Source organism: Lagopus muta, chromosome 5 (genome assembly GCF_023343835.1).
Source record: "Lagopus muta isolate bLagMut1 chromosome 5, bLagMut1 primary, whole genome shotgun sequence".
NCBI lineage: Eukaryota > Metazoa > Chordata > Aves > Galliformes > Phasianidae > Lagopus > Lagopus muta.
The window spans coordinates 4,652,899-4,672,107 of record NC_064437.1 but is presented as its reverse complement, the minus strand read 5'-3'; the positions used below and the strand labels follow the sequence as shown (position 1 = coordinate 4,672,107).

Sequence of the window (19,209 nt, the reverse complement as noted above, 5' to 3'; positions counted from 1 at the left end):
AGCCTGGCCTTGGATGCCTCCAGGGATGGGGCATCCACAATCTCCCTGGGCAGCCTGTTCCAGTGCTTCACCACCCTCTGGGTGAAAAACTTCCTCCTCATGTCTAACCTAAATCTCCCCTGTCCCAGTTTAAAACCATTCCCCCTTGTCCTATCACTGTCCACCCACGTAAACAGTCGTCCCCCCTCCTGCTAATACTCTCCCTTCAAGTACTGGAAGGCCGCAACGAGGTCTCCCTGGAACCTTCTTTTCTCCAAGCTAAACAAGCCCAGTTCCCTCAGTTTTTCTTCATAGGAGAGCTGCTCCAGCCCTCCATCATCTTCGTGGCCCTCCTCTGGACCCATTCCAAGAGCTCTACCATCTTTCTTATGCTGGGAGCCCCAGGCCTGGACACAGTACTCCAGATGGGGCCTCTCAAGAGTTGAGTAGAGGGGGACAATCACCTCCCCCTCCCTGCTGTCCCTTTTTAAATGCAGCCCAGAACACAGTTGGCCTTCTGGGCTGCAAGTGCACACTGCTGGCTCATGTCCAGCTTCTCGTCCACCAGGACCCGCCAGGACTCTGTAGGGCTGCTCTCAAGGAGTTCTTCCCCCAGTCCATATAAATACCTGGGATTGCCCCAGCAACACCTTGCACTTGACCTTGCTGAACCTCATTTAGATTCTCACGGGTCCACTTCTCCAGGCTGTCCAGGTCCCTCTGGATGGTTCCCCTTCCCTCTAATGTATCGATTGCACCGCTCAGCTTGGTGTCATCTGCAAACTTGCTGAGAGTGCACTCAATGCCATCCTCTACATCATTGATAAAGATGCTGAAGATTCTGAGACAATGACCTTGAGGACATTGAACCAATTACCTCTGGGAGACCAGGCTGCATATACAGCTGCTGGAAGACAGCATTCATATAACAAGTAGCACCGCCATTCTTCAGTCCCACAAATCCTGAAATGGAGCGACTATCCACTGGTGGAAGATACTGAAATGAGAAACATTTTTTTGTCCCAGTAAATTATGGAATGCATGACATTCCAACAAACATTACAGCTTTTATAATCACCCCTACATGAGCTGTCAAAAGCCATTTCATGGAAAACCAGGAATACCAAATCTGAAACATCACAAGAGCTATATTTGTTCACTTACACAATTAATATTTAGCAGAAAACTTAAGCAACAGCCTAGAACATTTCTAAATTGCTAGTTAGGCTATGCTTTTTCCTTATCCAGGTAATCGACAAAGACTCAGAGCATTTACTTAAAATGGATCTTAACTGACTTGTCTGCTTTCTTGTCATTTCAAATTGAAGACTATGGGAATTTAACAAACGAAGCAGTTAACCAAATCACAGTGCTCCAAACCACAGGAAAACAAATGAAGAAAAGGCTTACATCAAACTCCTTGGTAAGAGCTGGGTCACACTGATGATGCATAGAAAGCAGCTCTTTCGTAATAAGCTGAAGATTGGAAGGTGAGCTATCAGCCAGCATTACTAACACTTCATAGGCAGCTAATCGGCTATCTGCTGTACTGCACCTGAAAAGGAAACTGCAATTGAGAATTATTTTGAAGATGACTCAATTATTTCTAATTCTAGAAAGCCACATTACTTGGAACAAGTGGCAACTGCTCAGAAGAACTAGTTCAAATGCTGAAAAAAACTCCCACCAAACTGAGATACTGTGGAGTGGTATCTTTTCTTTCTTGGGGAGACAGGAAGGAAAGCAATCAGCTAATACAAACTCATAGTGGCTCAGAATATCTCAGGTACAAGGAGACTTGCTCAGCATTAGCTTTTTATAAAAAATAGTTATTCCAAAAGAAAAAAAAAGAAAGAGTTAAATGCATTTTTGATATCCTCATTTAAAAGGGGCTTTTAGGGTTTCCTGCTTGTGCTCCAACTCAACCAAATTCCCAAGTGAGGATGAACAAAAGGAGTACTCTTTGGCCTCATGAAATCAGCACTCAGTTGTGCTTGCAGCTCTTCATTGATCTAACAAGCAAAACACAGCCTTTGGAAGTACAGAACAGCAAAGACAAACAAAGGAACATACAAAAATTCTTCAAAAAGAACTTACAAAAAAAGAACTTACAAAGACACTATTTGGACAATGATATGGGAAATGTATACATTGGAAAGTTACACTCAGAAGAAATATTCCAACATCAGTATGAACTTCTTGTATCTGTAGCCCCAGTGTGGCTGACATTTGCATTCCTGAACACCACTTGGACAAAATCCAACATTAATGAAAAAGCAATTTTTACTTTGGATGAAAGTCTTGCTGACTGATTGCAGCACTGCCTGCTGGAGAATGGCTGTTCAGAATAATCCTGGATGCTCGGAAGAGGAAGTCATCCAACAATGGCTTAATCAAAGATGAACCTGTAACACAAACCCATATCTACTGTTAAACACATTATTGCAAATGTCAAAAGGTCCTCTGTAACAGCAAAGTCACTGAATATCACCACACCAACAAAACTGCATCCAAATGGCTTACCACAAGTCACAAGTACAGTTAAGATACACTCAACACTACTTCTTCAGCTCTGTCACTTCTGTTGATATATTATCATGTCTTCATAGGAAATGTTTTAATCAGTAGAAAGTACCTAAGTCATTTTTCAGTGCTGCACAAATTCACACTAGTCCAACAAACTTTAGAATAAAAAGGAATACTTACCAACCATTTCCTTCTCTGCCCCACAGAGTGAAAGGAGAGTCTTGATGAGCCTCAAATGTCCAGCTAATAGGATGTTATCAGCTTCACTGGTCTCACACTCAGCTGTGCGGTTGGGTTCAAAGTTTTCTAGCCAGGTAATCTCATCTTCTAACATGGCAGCTGGGCTTATCTTTAGCTGTTCCATTTCTGATGCTACAAGACAAAAGAACCCCCCTGCCCTGAGTCTGTAAAATTTAAATACAAAGAACTTCAAACAGTTCAGTAATTAATGTATGTTATGACAGTGCCACATGCCACTTCAATAGGAGGCACTACACAAAGCAGTTTATAGGAAAGATCACAGCATTGGAGCTTACTATCTGTCACTGACACAGACTGCATTACTTTAGAGAAAAAAATAGAATACAGAAACTTAGAAGACAGATACTTCTTTGAGCAGGAACAGCATCTAGTCATGTGTGTTGGACTGTCTTACACATCATCACGATCAGCAACTTCAAACAGACAGGTAACTTCATGCACAAACTCCTACCTAGGCACTGTACAAAAGAGACCTGGAGTTCAGATGCCTTGCAGTTAAAACACCAAGAATGGTGTCCATGTCAGGCATTAACAACACAGAATGGCTAGCACATCAAGTTAATGGTGAAACAACCTCATGAAGTCTACATTCTACATCTCATCAACAGAAGGAGGGAACATTTGGAAGTTGCAAGCAGAGTAACATGCATGTAACCTAAACATACTTACAGGTGAGGTCATCCAATAACTGACATCTCAGATCAAAATATTCGGTACACTGGGACAAAAGTCTAGACAAGTTACAAGTAGAAAAAAGGTTTTAAAATTCAAATTAGAAACTGCTTTTTCTATGCAGTTAACTTTAAGGCCCTCATGCTCTGTTCTAACCTAATATACTGCAGCTATTTAGGTATGCTTTTTGGCATGCCCACTACAGCTTTAACAAATTGCTTCTGAACTTTTTAGCCTTGCTTTCATCCCTCACTTCACAACATATCAAATAACATCAAATTTTAGATTCTCATTCACTCAGATTCCTCTAGAAATTACTGTTCAAAGTTACTGTTAAATTCAATGTTTGTCCAGTCAGAGACAAGTCAACACAACTGACACTTATAGTCTTTACAGCTGTAATGATTAACATAAGCAGCAAGAAAACAGGTGAGATCCTTGCTTCAGACATTACTAAAAGGGCTGGGGCATTCTGGTTCAATTTCTGCTTAGGATCTGTGAAATACTATGACATAAATTCAATGTTTCTGTCATACACCCCATCATCTCTACACCTCATTGTGGAACTCCAGTCTGGTTTTGACTACTGTGAGAACATCCTGGCAAGAGCAGGCCTATTTAGCAATTAGATCTTCCTAGAAGTCAAATAAGCCAGACTTTAAGACTTCACAGAGGAAGAATTGTACCTTATAAACTGGAGCAAAATAAAGCTGAATTTTCCTATTTCTCAAACTTCCTGGAGCATGACAGGGATGTCTACTTCCCACAGAATTACAAAAAGACAGTTTAGTTCAGTTATAGCTTAGAGATTCCATGGCATTACTAATGTAAAAACACAATAAATTTCCTTCCTCAGCCAACATGCATATGACTCACCTCTGGTTAATTCCTCTCATGATGCTGGTTGGTGACCAAAGAGGCAGCTGGGCACCAAGGATAACGCTGAGGAGAAACTGGTTTGGCTTTTGTACATCTGGATGAGTTGATGTGTCAGTTTGACTGAGGGTGTACAACTGGTCACAAGCAACACGACGAATCTGAAACAGCACTGTTGTCAAGCACTAGACCTTACTCAAAGATTGCGAAAAATGCACACTTTTCTTTGGTTACAAATCTAACAAAAATATATACATATTTTAAGAGGGTTCAGACACTGGGAAGAATTTTCCAAAAGCTCGGAGGAGTGCATTAGATGTTACCCAATCTTCTGAGATGCAAGTTCCCTGTAACTTCCCCTTGTTGTGAAGGTAGAAGTAACAGTATTATGGAATCTGTCTAACCCAAATGAGAGTACTGCCGTTACACTGCTCACAGCACAGCCTCATGCCCCTTGGATTAAACAAATCTAAAGAATGCAGTACTTCAGCATTTGCTATCAACACAGTACAAAATACTGGAATCCCTAAAATTACAGACAGCTCATTTATTTGTATGCAAAAAATGTTCAAGTAGTTGTAATGTAATATTATCTCTAGACCATGTTAAATGAACAAAGTATACAAATTGCACTGAAACATTTAAGGAGTTTTCAGACAAAGGAGGCTCACCTCAGCACTTGGTGATCCAAGCAGTATGTCAATAATGAAATCAGCAACACAAGGCAAATTGTAAAAAGATCCTAGAACAGAACAATACCAGGCCATTTTTTCTAAAATAATGGTTTAAAATCAGTTACTTACAGTCTTATGTTAAAATGACCACAGTGCTTCCCCTCCTGTCACACAAAAAGCAGTAGCAGGTATCTGTACGTTTCTTTATTTCCTTCCCTCACCATAGAGTGGCACTACCTCATAACAGCATTTTCTTTCTCCCATCTCCAGGATTTACAGCTCTTGTACACAAAGGTTCAAGTACTGAACATTAGCTATGCAAACAGCAGCACGTGCTATTCCCTACTCCAAGGCCAGTACAAATATTTATATACTGGCACTATGTTAGCTTACTCAATGAATTTCACTAAGGCACAGCACTACATGCCTTGTTTCATACCCACCTACTGTTTATTTGTTTGGAAAAAAGAAACAAACAAACAAAAACAATACCAAAAACCACAACTGCTTTTTAGAAACGAAACTGTATATTTCTCACTTGGTTGCCTCAACAAATATTTCATATTTTTTTTCTCTTTATTGCCTTCAAAAGCTTTCAATCACCTTTTACATTCCGAGTAGTGAGTAATCCAATTCTATTTCATACCTAGCTGCTGACTGCGTAGCTGAAGGCAGGTTACTAACAGAGACAAGGCTTCTCCAGCAATCAGAGCATCTTTGGTAGATACGGACTGCTGTCTCACACAGATACCAGCGTGCAGTGCAGTTGGCTCTCCTTCACTTCCTGAGCTGCAATTACTTCCTGCATTGAGAAATGGTGAAACACTATAATCCATTGCGTTTTATTTTCAGCTTATGGTCAGTTCTCAGCAACTTAAGAATACTCCCTAAATGTCAGATGAACATACAGCATTTTTCTCAGATTTCCATAACTGAATGAATTCAACATCAAGTTTCTCTAAAGTTCAATTACAAGTAAACCAACAGCTTTCTTCAGAAAGATGGCTCAGAAGCAGAGCAACCTACCTGAGCTGCTAAGTCTGTTTCGAATCCCTGCAGGAAATAAAGTGTTATTTTCTTTTATTGGCTGACTACTTCCTACGAGGTCCAGTCGTCCTGCAGCAGCAGCCCAAGAGAGTCGCATGAAGCAAGCCACAGTGGAAGTGAAGTCATTCACCTCCATAGTCTGAAGGAACAAGAAGCAACAGTTACTTCTGTTATCTTCTGCAGCCTTAGTTAATCACTGGGATATAACAGGAATGTACCTTTTGGATCAGGTCAAATACCCATTTGATTTTCTTTTCATCTCCTCTAAAATAGGCTCAAAGATACTTCTATCTTTTTTATTACAGAGACAGGGAGATTACTATTGCCCACTATGTAGGGAGTAATTTGTTTTTAAATTCTCCACTTCATAGACCATTCACTTTACCATATCTGCAATTATTAATTTAACCACGCTAATTTCATTCATATCAATCAAATCAGAAAGCACTGGCTAAGAACCTAAGATAGTATAATCACTGCAATAACTATGAAGTTGGTTCAATCGGATGTGACTTTCAAATGGTTTGAGCTCTGCCAGCTTACAATGCTTCAATAAATAATCAGCCTCAGACAAATCATACTGATATAATCTCCCTCCTATAGAGGGAAAAACAGCTGTTTTTTGAAAATACATAAAAGAAAGAAGTTTCCTCTTTTGCCCCCAATCAAACAAGCAATTTCTTATTGAGCTATTTAACACAGAAAACTATCAAACAAGTTCAAGCAAGAACTCCCTCTGTTCCCTCAAAGCAAACGAGAATAAGGTCTTCAGAGCTGAGAAGCATGACTGAAAATAAATCGCAAGTAAGATTTCTTGCATCTCTATTTCTTGCAGGCAGCTCTGGAGCACTGCTTTCCTTCATAGTTCAAAAATAATTCCAACCACTAAGTAAAATGCTAACATTCAGATGAATGTTAGGATGAGAGACTGATGGCATGGATTTTCCAAGACTTTTAAATGGAGGCTGGCAAAGAACCAGTATAGAAGGCAGACTTTTGACTAAAAATGCAGGAGCCATGGAGCTGTCACCAAAGAGCTCACCACTGCTACACCACCATAAATTATCAAACACTTCCTTACTTGTATGGCAACTCTTGCTGCTGGTATGATCTCTTCTACCCTAATGGAGGATCTATCAGACACAGAGAGCTGTCGGTAGGATGACTTCTCAGGTGTTCCACAAATGGACATCTGCCTACTTGCTTGTCGGCTGACATTTCGGAAGGGGCGTGAGGACAGTGCTTCTACTCCATCTTTAATAAGATCTTCATCCAGTAAGGTAGGCATTGTCTGGCCAACAAGCAAGAACCTGCATTTACAGAGCAGAAACACCCAGTTTATTTTTCAATGCTTAAAGCAAACAAGTGAAAAAGAACTCAAAGCATCAGTTTATCTTACACATGGCAAGCCACCCTCCAGAAGCCAAGAAAGCAGCACTCTCTCTAATGAAAAGAAATCACATACCTTGCAAGTTGCAGGCAGATGGAATAGACTCCCTGTCTGGTTTCATAGTCTACTTCTGATGGAATGGAATCCCTCTGCATCACATTCACCACCAAACTTAAAAAGAAATCAATAACACAGGGTCTGTTTTAAAGTATTTTACATTAGGAGAGCGCTGCAATTAATTTATCTCTATCCTTCCTTCCTCCTATTCATCAGCTGAATGCCAATTACGACTGCCACTTGGGCACCTTTGGAGACTAACATCCCCATTTTCCCCTCCAGCATTTACAGATTGGAGATTTCTGTTCCTGATGGTGAAGTTCAGGACCTGTAGGGTCTGGGGTGCAAAAATGACTTCAGAACTACATGTACTTGTGTCAAATTTATCAAGAGTAAGTAGTAATGCTAAGTCTTCCAAACTGCTCACACTGTATCTTAATCCATCTGAAGGGCCTGGATTCTGGAGATGGCCAAATTCAATTGTTCTCAATGCACAATTTATGCCTTGACAGCTAAGAACTGTCTGCTGGTGTCTATGAAGGACACAGTGTGTGTAAAGAACACACTTGCAAATTTGAACTGAAATAATTAAATAACTATCCAAACATCCACTACTTCAGCATAAGCTACGATTTACAAGCTTATCTGTGCCTACCTTCATTTTGGGGTTTAACAACATACACTCCATTACATTACAGTGGTAGCTACAGCTACCTTTCCAGATGCTCACTAATGAGAGAATAGCTTTGGATGGACTTTTCCTCTGGAAAAGAAGTTTAAAGCTTTACTATTGTGCTGCATCACAGAAAGCAGAACCACACAGAAATGGTATCTGCATGAAGGGTTACAAATGGAGCCAAGATTTTGAAATCTAACCTCAAACCTCCTGCTCTGAGAAAATTTTCACAGAAGGACTTTGCACAGTTTCTTGCCATTTCATCATCCGCTGTTGGCATCAGCTTGGAGCTCAGTACCTAAAATAAAGTATCCACACACAAGTCTTAGTATTCTTTTACTGTGAAGATCAAAGGTAAAATAGAAAAATTCTATTAAAAAAAAAGAAGAAATTAGCAACATCACTACATGGAGCTCTACTTTGCTAAGATAAACCAGTCTAAAAATGTCCAGGACAACGATATCTATTATAGATATTGATCCTGTACCAAAGAGCATTTTTCCTTCACTGCTGTTTACTGACTAGAAGGATGAAGTGCATACTCTAGCACATGAAATGTGTCTTCAGGCACAGAAGTATCCCCTTAAGAACAGAAATCCTTCTCCTTTTTAGACTTTCAGCATCCCATAAGTAATCCATCTATAGGATGTTTTATCTCATGTCTCCTGAAATAGAACTGTACTATAATTCTTTTTTTTTTTTTTTTTAATAGTCCAGGTAATTCTACAGTCCACCAACACTAAACTCTACAAAACACCATTACACTCAGAAATATGGCCACAAGGAATTCTGCAGTCTCTGTGGGTCAGACTTCACGCACCTTTATAATACATTTCACTTCATTTTTTACTAAAATAAATAAATAACCAGGTGTTATTGACTTTCTTGAGAAGAGCCTTTGACATGTGCAGCCAACAATGCTCCACACAGAAAAACATGACAGATCCTTTCTGTGCTCACTGGACAAACATGGTTTACACAGTTCCAGTTACGAAATCTTATTACAACATAGCATAACACAAACCTGAACATCTTTAACATTTTCACCTCTTTCACATGCTTTGAAGTTTGTGGTGCACATTTTCCAGACTGGTTCCCATCATTTTGACAGATAAGCAGGTGGGGGGAGGATAAAACATTATGCCACCTTTTCCTGTCAGAACTCAGCTTCTAGTTGGCTTGATCAGATTTGAGGCTTAAGTCCATTTGTAAGAATTGACACACCTAATCCAATTTACTACTACTTACCCTTTGCCAGAAAACCAGGCAATTTCTATCAGATAAAATAATGAAAGAAAGTAATAAAAGAAGTAGACAGCCATGTTGTCATACTGTAATACAAACTACAGTTCAACAAGGTATCCTTACTGGGATATGTTAAGATGTTTGCTTTCAGTTGTAAAACTTGTCAGGGTATTTCAGAGATACTAATATCTTACAATATCTTTCCTGTCCAGTTGGACAGAAAAGGAGAAATACTAACACTGCAAGGGGATACCAGAATGTGGGAAGGTGAGAAGTGAATGCTAAGACTGCAGAAATGCAAAGGAAAGCGACCACAAAAAGATTCCTACAACCATCTTAGAATACACCGAAAGTGACAGAACAGTAACTTGTTTCCTGTATGTGAAGCTGCAGGCAACCAGTCCTGCAACTTCATATTGTTCAGACAGTGTTTGGAATGAGTCCTTATTAAGAGTGGCATCTGTGAGCAGAACTAGCAAGTGTCCAGTTTCCTAGAGCGTGCTTCAATGTGTTGTAACACCACCACCACCTGAACTCTCTTACACTCCTTAAAATCCATGCACTGAGCACTTAGGAAGAGTCTTTTTTATAGGTTCCATGCCAGTCTTTTGAGTTCTGATAAAGAACTTACTCAGAATACTTTGAGTATTCCACTCGCTTTGCATGCACAGCTAAAACAGACCAGAAGCTCCTGAGTAAAAGCCCTGCACATTTGGATAGTGAAAATTCTTCATAGCTGAATGCTTCTCAAGAAATATTCCTCCTTAGCCTTACAGACAGAATATGGCATACTTATATAGAAGTTAGCTTTCTTCTTTTGCCAGGTCCCTCTGAATTGCTAGTATTACTCTCCCTTAAAATAATTCAACTTTCAAATGAGGTTGAGTAAGAACAATAACAGCTCCCATTCAGCTTTAGAAGTGCCAACATTTTTTTATGATAAGAAAATTCACATTTAATTTCTGGAGATTCAGGCAGGGAATTGTACCTAAACAGAAAGGAACCTGATATTTCTTTGCTTCTCTTCACACAAATTAGAATATTCCTTCTACCTGGCAAATCACAACAACAGGAGCCTGGCTTCACAGTAAAGTCTCCTCTAAAGGGGAACCATTTCACCTCCTCTGTTGGGAATTTACCTCATACAGAACAGCAGACTGTGACACGACTTCTGCATTTCTGCATAAAGCCTTTATCATGGTGGATTTGAGGCTTCTTGCAAAGAAAAAAATATTCCAACTAAAGCCTTAGCACTTGGAAACACAAGTTAAAGCAGTAAATTTGATTTCTTACCTCTAAATTGTAGAGCACTCTGAAGGTAGACATGCCCGGAGCAAAAGATCTGAACAGACTTTCCAGTATTGAACTAGCACTGGGCTGATGTTGGTGTTTTGAAGACAAGGATGGGGATTTTGAAGACTGAGAACTTGATTCTGATAGCAGCGTTTTCTAGGAGGAATTTGCCACAGAGGATATATTTTCAGACTGCTGCATTTTGTTGTGATTGCCAATACACCCCACCTAACCCCTGTAACCTGCTTGCCTCTAACTGCTCAGAAATACAGCACTAATCCTAGATGAGCACTGTTTTGCAGAGTTTCTAATCTGTCACTGATTGTCATCTTAAACACGGTTTAAGAAAAGCAGTAGTAAAACCCTTTTAGTTAAGCTTTCCAATACTAGTTACTGTTCAACACGTACCTTCCTTCCCAGGGAATCGAGCTGATCAAGTGCCTCCTGAATAGCTGGGTCAGTGGGAATCAAGAGCAGAAGTTTTCTCACTCGCAGTGTTATTCTGAAAAGTTACCAGGAGTTATTTAGGCAAAGGAAGGCAAAGCCACACTGTGGGCAGGTAGGTGCCCAAACACTGTGAAATAACCAACTATTTGAAATTTGCAACATAAGCATTTCTGCAATATTTAATAACTACTTAGCTTGCTTACCTTGGCTCCTCTAGATTGGCAAGCTGGTAAAGCATATCAAACACATTACACACGAGAGCCATGACCACGCCAGGGAGGGATTTCTCCTGAGAATAAAGCAGAAATTCAATTTGTTTTTTTTTTTTTGTCCCAACTCTGTTTTATATAATTTAATAGAGCTCTTAATTGAGGCAACCAACATAAATGCCAACCTGGTTAAGTGAAGTTCCATCTACTTGCTTGATTGAGACAACTGAATTTTGCCATTATATCACTTCCCTTATAATAACTAAGTTTTGATGTCAAGTATTATTTAACACACACATATGAAGCAGACTGCATGCTAGTCGATACTTTTGAGTCTACTTTCACACTACAGCTTTATTAACAGTGTAAGTCTGGAAATCTCTGCTCCAGCCAACTACGTAGCCTCAATATTACATCAAGAGTCATTTGTTTAAAGATTTAACAAAAGACCTGTAGAGATAACAAGCACCAACAGGCTACACTGAATGACAAAACTGTTTTCCTGAAGACCAATTCACATGCTTAAGAGCACAAGTGTATTTAAATGGTTTGTTCCAATTTTTGAGAGGAAACCCACGCTGCCAAGGACTGGATGCTCAATCTGATATGAACAGCTGCTGCCCCAGCTCACTGTACTCATTCCACCACCCCAGCTGTGTACTGCACCCACTGCTGTTCTGCTCCCCACTCCTCTCAAATTCAAGGGATGTTTTCAGGCTACTATGCTGTACCTGTTCCATTGCATAGGATGAACTAAATACAGTGCTGCTGTTGCTGGAACTGGTTGAGGAATCAGCCGAGCTCCCTGAAGGTGTCCCACTGCCTGACGTTTTCACTGTAAGGACTTGTTCATCAGAGAAGCCCAATTGGTGGAGTAATTTCTGATCTTTATTTACTGTTAGCTGCAAGAATATATTCATAATTAAATTCTGAAAGAAAGATTCAATTTCATAAAGAATGAAAACTCTAGTCAACATACCAGGCTGTCATTGGCGAATATCTGTATGTTATCCACAGGAGAATTCAACATCTTTGCTATCTTCCATCTGATGCTCCCTACAGTTTCATTGCTATGAGCCTGTAAAAGTAAAAGACATTGGTTTAGTGAGCCTGCTCAAGTACTGAATCCCAAGAGGAAAAAAAAAAAAAATCCTCCTTTAAAATTTTCCTGCTTCCCTGCATAGAGTGGTAAAGGTAATACGGTACAAAAAAAGAGACTGATGATGTAGGACAGTACAAGAAATGCTCACTGACAGCAAGCAAACAGTTTTTCTCACACTGCAATGATTATTCAAATCCACTTATGCTACAGACATTTCTTACAGTAGCCTTCTGCACACACTGAGCATCTTCAAATAGATTTTTCAAGCTGACTGTAGTCCTTAAAAACAGCTTCTTCTGTAAAAATCAGGCATCAGAAAGACCCTCATCTACCTATGTAATCAACATGGCCCAACCCAACCTGTGCATACATACCTCTATGGTGAAGGTATCTTTGGTAGATTCATACGTAACATTGAGAGTTAAGAGATGTCCATGAAAAGAGGCACCGTGAGGTAGAATAGTTCGGGGCACAGAGTAAAGGTCCTGCCAGGAGAGAGGACAGTGGTAAATGCCATTAATGCCATAAATACCATTTATGATGGCATAGAGCAAAGTTAGTAGAGCTACATGGGTTTAAATTGCTTCTACTATTTTTAAGGAACTTCTTACTAGGCAAGGCTAAGAACACATCATCATCTTACCTCTATTGTTATTACATAACGCTCTGCCAACAACAGCAGTCTCTCAATTATTACAAGTTTAGTAGACCTAGGGATAAAAATCCACAGTCAGTTGCTTGTTCTCAGAGGTGAATTTTTCCAAGCTCATGCATAGCAGATGTGAATCAGCTGTTCTTAAATGCAGCTCCTTAAAACCAGGAGTATTTCAGTCAAAATGGACTAGGAAAACAGGTCAAGAATTTTGCATCACATGGAACTGCAGAAGCTTCATGCTTCCACAGGTCTCCAGCCCCGTGTTCATATATTTAAGCTGTACACATTAAGTATGCATAAATTAAGAGAAAGGATGAAGATGCATATCTCTTCTAATTAAAAAAAGCCAAAAGTACCACCACCAAACAAACAAAAAGCAAGAAATCCCACTGCTCAAGAAATAAGACTAGTAAGCCAATACTTAAGACGACTTTTTTTTTTTTTAGAAGACTCAGTCTTTTTATTTTGATATTTCTTAATTGCTACTTTTTAAATTTCAGGCACTGCTAAAATCTTTTCAGAACTCAAATTACATTGTAACAGAATACAGAATCACCAGTAGTAAGTGACCATGGAAGAAGAGGTTTTTGGCTAACACGAAGTCAGCTTGGCCACCTCAATCACCAATTGGAATCAAGGGGGAAGTAGCTGGCATTTACTATCAAATTTACCATTTTGAAAACAGGCTTACCTGTAAGGAGATTGAACTGATGTTGCCACTGTAGGCATAGCAGTTGCTGTAAGCATTTTCGTCGCTCTTGTAACAGCGTGCGTTAACGTTGGACCACCAAGTGCTGAACTGGCTGCCTAGAATACAACACAGAGTACTTAAGTGCTTGCTTCAATACACAGTCAATACATCCCAGAGAGCCAAGAGCATAGGAAATATCCACGGAATGATTTTTCATTTAGTCAGTTACTTTAACCCTAAGATAAAAAGCTAAAAAAAAAGAGAACAACTCATATTTGTCTCTTACCTCCAATCGCGTGTAGCAATCAGCAATGAATTTCTTGTGCAGTGACACCGAATCCTGAAGATACAGGGGACAAATGAATTACAACTTAAACCAATGCCACAGCAATTACTGACAACTGACAGAACTCAGTAAATTATACATTTCAATAGTCAGAGTACCCAACTTCTACGAATGTCAAAGATTTCACACTAATATTATGGCTACCTTCTTCAGTCTAGGAGTGAGGTTAATATAGCTGTAGTTAATTATCAGTTGAATGGCTTCATTGGCAATTTCTTCATCAGGTGACTCCATTGCAATCTTCCAAATGAAATCCATTCCTATTAATTCCAGTTTTTCTACACTCTATGTAAGGAAGAACAACAGTAAAACATGACATACATGAACATGAGTTAAAACATGTAAACAAAAGTTCTCCCTCTGCTGGAAAAGTATCTTTTATGTTAACCTCAATAATTTTTTTCACCAGCACGCTGTTAAGTTTTTGCACCTTGGAAAAAGAAATCAATAACTGCAAGCTTGCATTTCCTTACTAGAACTCTTTTCTTTTTTTAAAGGTGAATAAGTCAGTTCCAAAGAACACTATCAATTAAGTCTACCGGAAAATTAAAGACTTCAAAAGCACTGAGAAATGTTATCAGGAATGGAATTTGTTTCACAAAGGTCAACATGGTAACTAACCACATTATAAAACATCACAAAGCCTGCTATGGTATTAAGCAAAAAAAGAAAAACAAACAAACAAACAAAACCAACAAAAACCCCACCAACACAACCTGCATTATCTCTCTTTGGTAAAGATCTAAAATGCCTTTGGAAAATTACTGAATATATCACTGAATATAACCATTAGCACGACAGACAAGAATCAAGCATCACAAAGTTAAAAAGAAGTGTCGAAAAGAAAAAAATAACTAGAATGACATGCCTAAGCCCTCCCTGTAAAGAAGCAAAATTAAGAAAGAATATCTTCCTGTCAAGGAGAAGCAAAAAAAACCCCCAGAATTTAGGTTTATTAGTAGATGAGTCGTCCGCTCGTATATTCAGAAAAGCTTTAGAAGCTGCATACCAGCTGCCAGCAACCAGTGACTGACTTCCTCCTATACTAATTCTCATGTTTTAGCTTCAGAATTTAACAACAATAACACTCGAAAGCCCACCTCCATGTTAATACAAACATGATCATATCAAACGGCTGCTAAAGAATCTCTCTCACCTGCCCCCACCCTCAAGATGTCACACATAGTACACAAGAATGAACTTGCCAGAACACTCACCAGCTGAGTTCCTTGCCTCTTCAGTCGATGGTCACACAGGTTCACATTTTCAAAGAAAGTCTTAAATAAACTAAAACCTGAAAACGAAAAGCAGTGCAAACTTTTTATTCAGGTCAGGCCAAATTTCCAGGCTTTTTATTTTACTTAAATAAAGATATCGAATGCAAGCGATGATCCTTGTCTTCTACAATTATTAAAACTAAGAATGATAGAAAAATACCTTGTTATTTTAATGATTTACAGAGCTGCCTGATGTTTAATTTGAAGGCTTACAAAAGCAAACCGCTGGTACATGTGTCAAAACCAAACATGTCCAACAAATTTCATACCATTCATAGTAATTTCATATGATTCCAGTTTAAGAATTTTCTCTTTGAAGAGCTGTTGCTGTACATCACTCTCTAGATCATGCTGTCCTTTGGTAAACCACTCAAAGCACATCTGTGAACAAAAGACATTTTTACTCTATTGTCACTGCTAGAATCTTACTAGATCCTACATCAGATATAGATGGCAACATCAGATATTATGGGAACACGTCACACACAAGTTTGATCTGCAGCAAGAGCGAAGGCCACCAGGAGATTATGAACATAATATGCGAGCTGTACTGGAGCACTGGGGTAATTAAGCTTGAAAGTCATCTTGAACCCAAAAATAAATGTTTTCTACTACTTACTGACAAGCTTTCAGGCAACATTTTTCAAGCCAGCATCCATAAACCTGCAACTAATCTTCTCACCAACATTTACCTTCTACTCGAGTTTAAAGCTAAGAGAGCATTCTAGTTGTAAGAGAACACCTAACAGTGGTTACATTAGCTTCAACAACTCACACAATGCACTTCACTACTGAAGTTTCACATGTTTCAGCAAATTAATGTGCTGTTCATGACCCTTTCAGATTCCCTCTGCAACTGCAGACAGTAACTTTGATGACTTCTTACCTCTCGATCTAACTCACAGACATCCTGCCCAGTCACGAGGCACTCCCAGATCTCCCTGGCACGATTCCAGCCCAAATAAAGGGTGGCTTCTTGCAGAAAAAATGCCAAAAATTTTAGGTGTGCTTCCAAATACTGAGAAAGAGGAAACAAAAACTCCAGTTTCAGTTTTTTCTTTCCAAAATAAGAACTGTAAGGATTCTTGTTATTATTATTATTATTTTTAAACAAACTTAGTTGTCAAATAACAGCATAATTCATGAAGCCTCGCAAACTCAGAAGTCTTTTTGCAATGAGCATTGCTTTATTTCACACATATTTTAACATTATTTATTTCTTATTACCACTCCAAAATGGCATCAAACTGAAGCAGAGAAGCTGAACGCTGCATAAGCTTGGAGACATGAGCTCCTGAGATGAGGAGATCTCATTCCCAATCAACTAGAGAATTTGCAAAGAAACTTGTATAGCGTCTACAAGTTTTCTAGCCTTGATACATAATGTAACAAACAAGGCTACAATGATTCCTAATGGTAAGTGTGAGAATTATAAATAAAACAGTGTAACTGTTCTCCAAACAGAACACCAGTAAATTAAACAAACAAAAAAAGCATCACCTCATCCTATATGACACTACACTGTGTTTTCAAACACAAAGTAGCACAAACTGAGGGCTCAGTACCTCCCGGTAAGTGTATCGGCCATCCACCAGCGTTGCTCCGACAAGCCCCCCAGGACCTGCCACAGATGCAGCCAAACGGTGGCACGATATTAAGCTTCCTGTCACCAACTTCACTATTTCAAAGTTTTTCTTCAGATCCTGAATAATGCTCTTGGCAGAAAACAAACACAAGAATGGTTTTCAAGAAAATACATGAACAGAGACATGCAGCAGTCTGGTCTTCTACAGTAACGTATCTTTCATAGGAAGAAATCAGCTGTATTCCTTCCAAGCATCCAAAGCCTAACCACTTTCAGCATGTGCTGAACTAGGCATGCTGTACATTGCACACAAAAAGTCCCACACCCCTACTTAGCCACAGAACAGCATACATAACTTGCTGATATTTCAGTCTGTTTCCTACAAGTCTATGTCAATACAAGCACAAACTAGCTGGCAGTTTCTTATCAGAGCTTGTTAACTATTTTACATAAAACTGCAAATAGAATAAACTAGACCTGACACAGCAAACAGACACAGATGCACACAGACACACAAATGGACAGCACACAACACTGTATCTCTACTTGTAGCACACTGTCATTATGAGCAACTTTTCTCTCCTTTTTCTCAAGTCACACTTTCACATTCTAGAGAAGCAGAGTCACACAAGCATAACAAGGGCTTCAAAATCATCTCAGCATCCATTCTTACCTTGTCTTGTTTTTGGTAAGTTTGTTTAATAAAAGAACGTGTGATTTCATGGAGCTGACGTAATGCTGGTACCACCCAAACAAACTGAGGATTACTGTGCTGGGATGACTAGTGATAAGAAAAGTAGGAAGAATTACAATGTGTACATTGGATTAACTCTCCTCTTAGACTCCTAAAGCATAATGCTTTCCATTAACACCCCTGTCTCAAAACAGCCACTACAATCTCAGAAAACTTCAGTACTTCTTGCTGGTCCCTTTCCAAACATATAGGAGGTACCCTTCTTCACTTTCTCCAAGGAGTCCTTTGATACACCTGTATGCCATTTTGCTAGCACTATTAAGCCCAAAGTACCTTCTAGCTAGAGAACATGCAAATTAAACTGCACCAGAGAGATAATGGCAACCACCACCTTCTTCAATTATGGGAGACAAAGCAGGCCTGGCAGGCTTAAAGAGGCCAACACAGTAAAATGAGATGACATATTGTTAAGGCAAAATAACAGAAGAAAAAAATCTTAAGTACTACCAAGGGTTGGGTTAAAAGATGAGAAGAAATGTCTGATTGGTGTTGCAAGGAGCCCTCTGATAGGAAGCAAAGGCTATTTAGGCTGCATTTTGAAAGAGACCCTACAAAGGATCCTACCTCATTGTTAGAACTGCTCATCGCTTTTCTGGCAGGCTTCATTTTCTGTAAAGTTTGACCACACAAACCAGTACTGAGGGTTTTCATTCAGAGATGGGATATCTGGTTTACATATTGACAACAACCAACACCACCTGCTCACTAAGAGAAACTAAGCTAACCTGGCAATAACAGTGCTCTTACTGAAGGCCTCCTATGTACTTGAGAATGCTGCCTCAGTCTTACATTCCTACCCAGTTCATGTTTTCATTTCCTCTAACGCAGGGAAATAAGCAAACGATGTACTTTTTAAGAGATGTGCTGTATGTCTGCCCCAATCACTTCCAGCCTATAATTACAGCTTTCCATTCGTGCTCCCCAGCAGCACCTCAGTAAAGGTCCTTGCCAGGACATAATTAAAAAGAATGCAAGAGTTAGAAAGCATTAGATTAGAAAATGCTGCAAATTTTAGAGACCTAAAGAACTCAAACCTCAGCATCCATATTCTTAAACACACACGAAAGGAGAAAAAGAAAAAAGAATAATCAATATCAAGAAGTAACACGTTATGTTTCCTAAACAACTACAATCCCCTACAAATACTAAGGACAGACAAAGCCTAATTTACCATGAAATGAGATGTATGAAAAAGAGTACAAGCCCCTTTATTTGAATGTACTTCTGACTAAGGAAATACATTTGAAGGAATTCTCCTATCTTCTAGGAAAACTGCTTATTATGTGAACAGTGCAAGATACAGTACATAGTCTGTTAATTCATGCACATGTCTGCTGCTGCCAGGAAAAGCATACACAGGTCTGAGAATGGCTTCTTCCATATTAGGTGAAAAGAGGGTTTTCTATTATTATTAAAATACAAAATTGCTGTGATTTAAATATTGATT

General features: G+C 39.2%; 1 protein-coding gene across 3 annotated transcripts in view; it reads right to left on the bottom strand.

Annotated features, from left to right (window-relative positions):
- Positions 1 to 19,209, bottom strand: part of USP24 (ubiquitin specific peptidase 24) — a 60,552-nt gene that overhangs the window by 16,141 nt on the left and 25,202 nt on the right. For 2 of the 3 annotated variants that reach the window (XM_048944091.1, XM_048944092.1), the window contains exons 16-43: positions 18,327 to 18,371; positions 17,682 to 17,789; positions 16,989 to 17,138; positions 16,310 to 16,441; positions 15,693 to 15,804; positions 15,364 to 15,440; positions 14,291 to 14,431; positions 14,087 to 14,140; positions 13,801 to 13,916; positions 13,098 to 13,164; positions 12,829 to 12,939; positions 12,332 to 12,430; positions 12,084 to 12,254; positions 11,347 to 11,432; positions 11,105 to 11,198; positions 10,697 to 10,852; positions 8,359 to 8,456; positions 7,501 to 7,596; positions 7,117 to 7,345; positions 6,015 to 6,174; positions 5,635 to 5,790; positions 4,986 to 5,056; positions 4,315 to 4,475; positions 3,436 to 3,497; positions 2,686 to 2,877; positions 2,267 to 2,384; positions 1,390 to 1,534; positions 857 to 976 (exon numbers count right to left, since the gene is read on the bottom strand). In XM_048944091.1, the coding sequence (XP_048800048.1) occupies positions 857 to 976; positions 1,390 to 1,534; positions 2,267 to 2,384; positions 2,686 to 2,877; positions 3,436 to 3,497; positions 4,315 to 4,475; positions 4,986 to 5,056; positions 5,635 to 5,790; positions 6,015 to 6,174; positions 7,117 to 7,345; positions 7,501 to 7,596; positions 8,359 to 8,456; positions 10,697 to 10,852; positions 11,105 to 11,198; positions 11,347 to 11,432; positions 12,084 to 12,254; positions 12,332 to 12,430; positions 12,829 to 12,939; positions 13,098 to 13,164; positions 13,801 to 13,916; positions 14,087 to 14,140; positions 14,291 to 14,431; positions 15,364 to 15,440; positions 15,693 to 15,804; positions 16,310 to 16,441; positions 16,989 to 17,138; positions 17,682 to 17,789; positions 18,327 to 18,371 (3,327 nt within the window). The remainder of the gene's footprint in view (positions 1 to 856; positions 977 to 1,389; positions 1,535 to 2,266; positions 2,385 to 2,685; positions 2,878 to 3,435; positions 3,498 to 4,314; positions 4,476 to 4,985; positions 5,057 to 5,634; positions 5,791 to 6,014; positions 6,175 to 7,116; positions 7,346 to 7,500; positions 7,597 to 8,358; positions 8,457 to 10,696; positions 10,853 to 11,104; positions 11,199 to 11,346; positions 11,433 to 12,083; positions 12,255 to 12,331; positions 12,431 to 12,828; positions 12,940 to 13,097; positions 13,165 to 13,800; positions 13,917 to 14,086; positions 14,141 to 14,290; positions 14,432 to 15,363; positions 15,441 to 15,692; positions 15,805 to 16,309; positions 16,442 to 16,988; positions 17,139 to 17,681; positions 17,790 to 18,326; positions 18,372 to 19,209) is intronic. The other variant, XM_048944093.1, reaches the window with a different exon arrangement.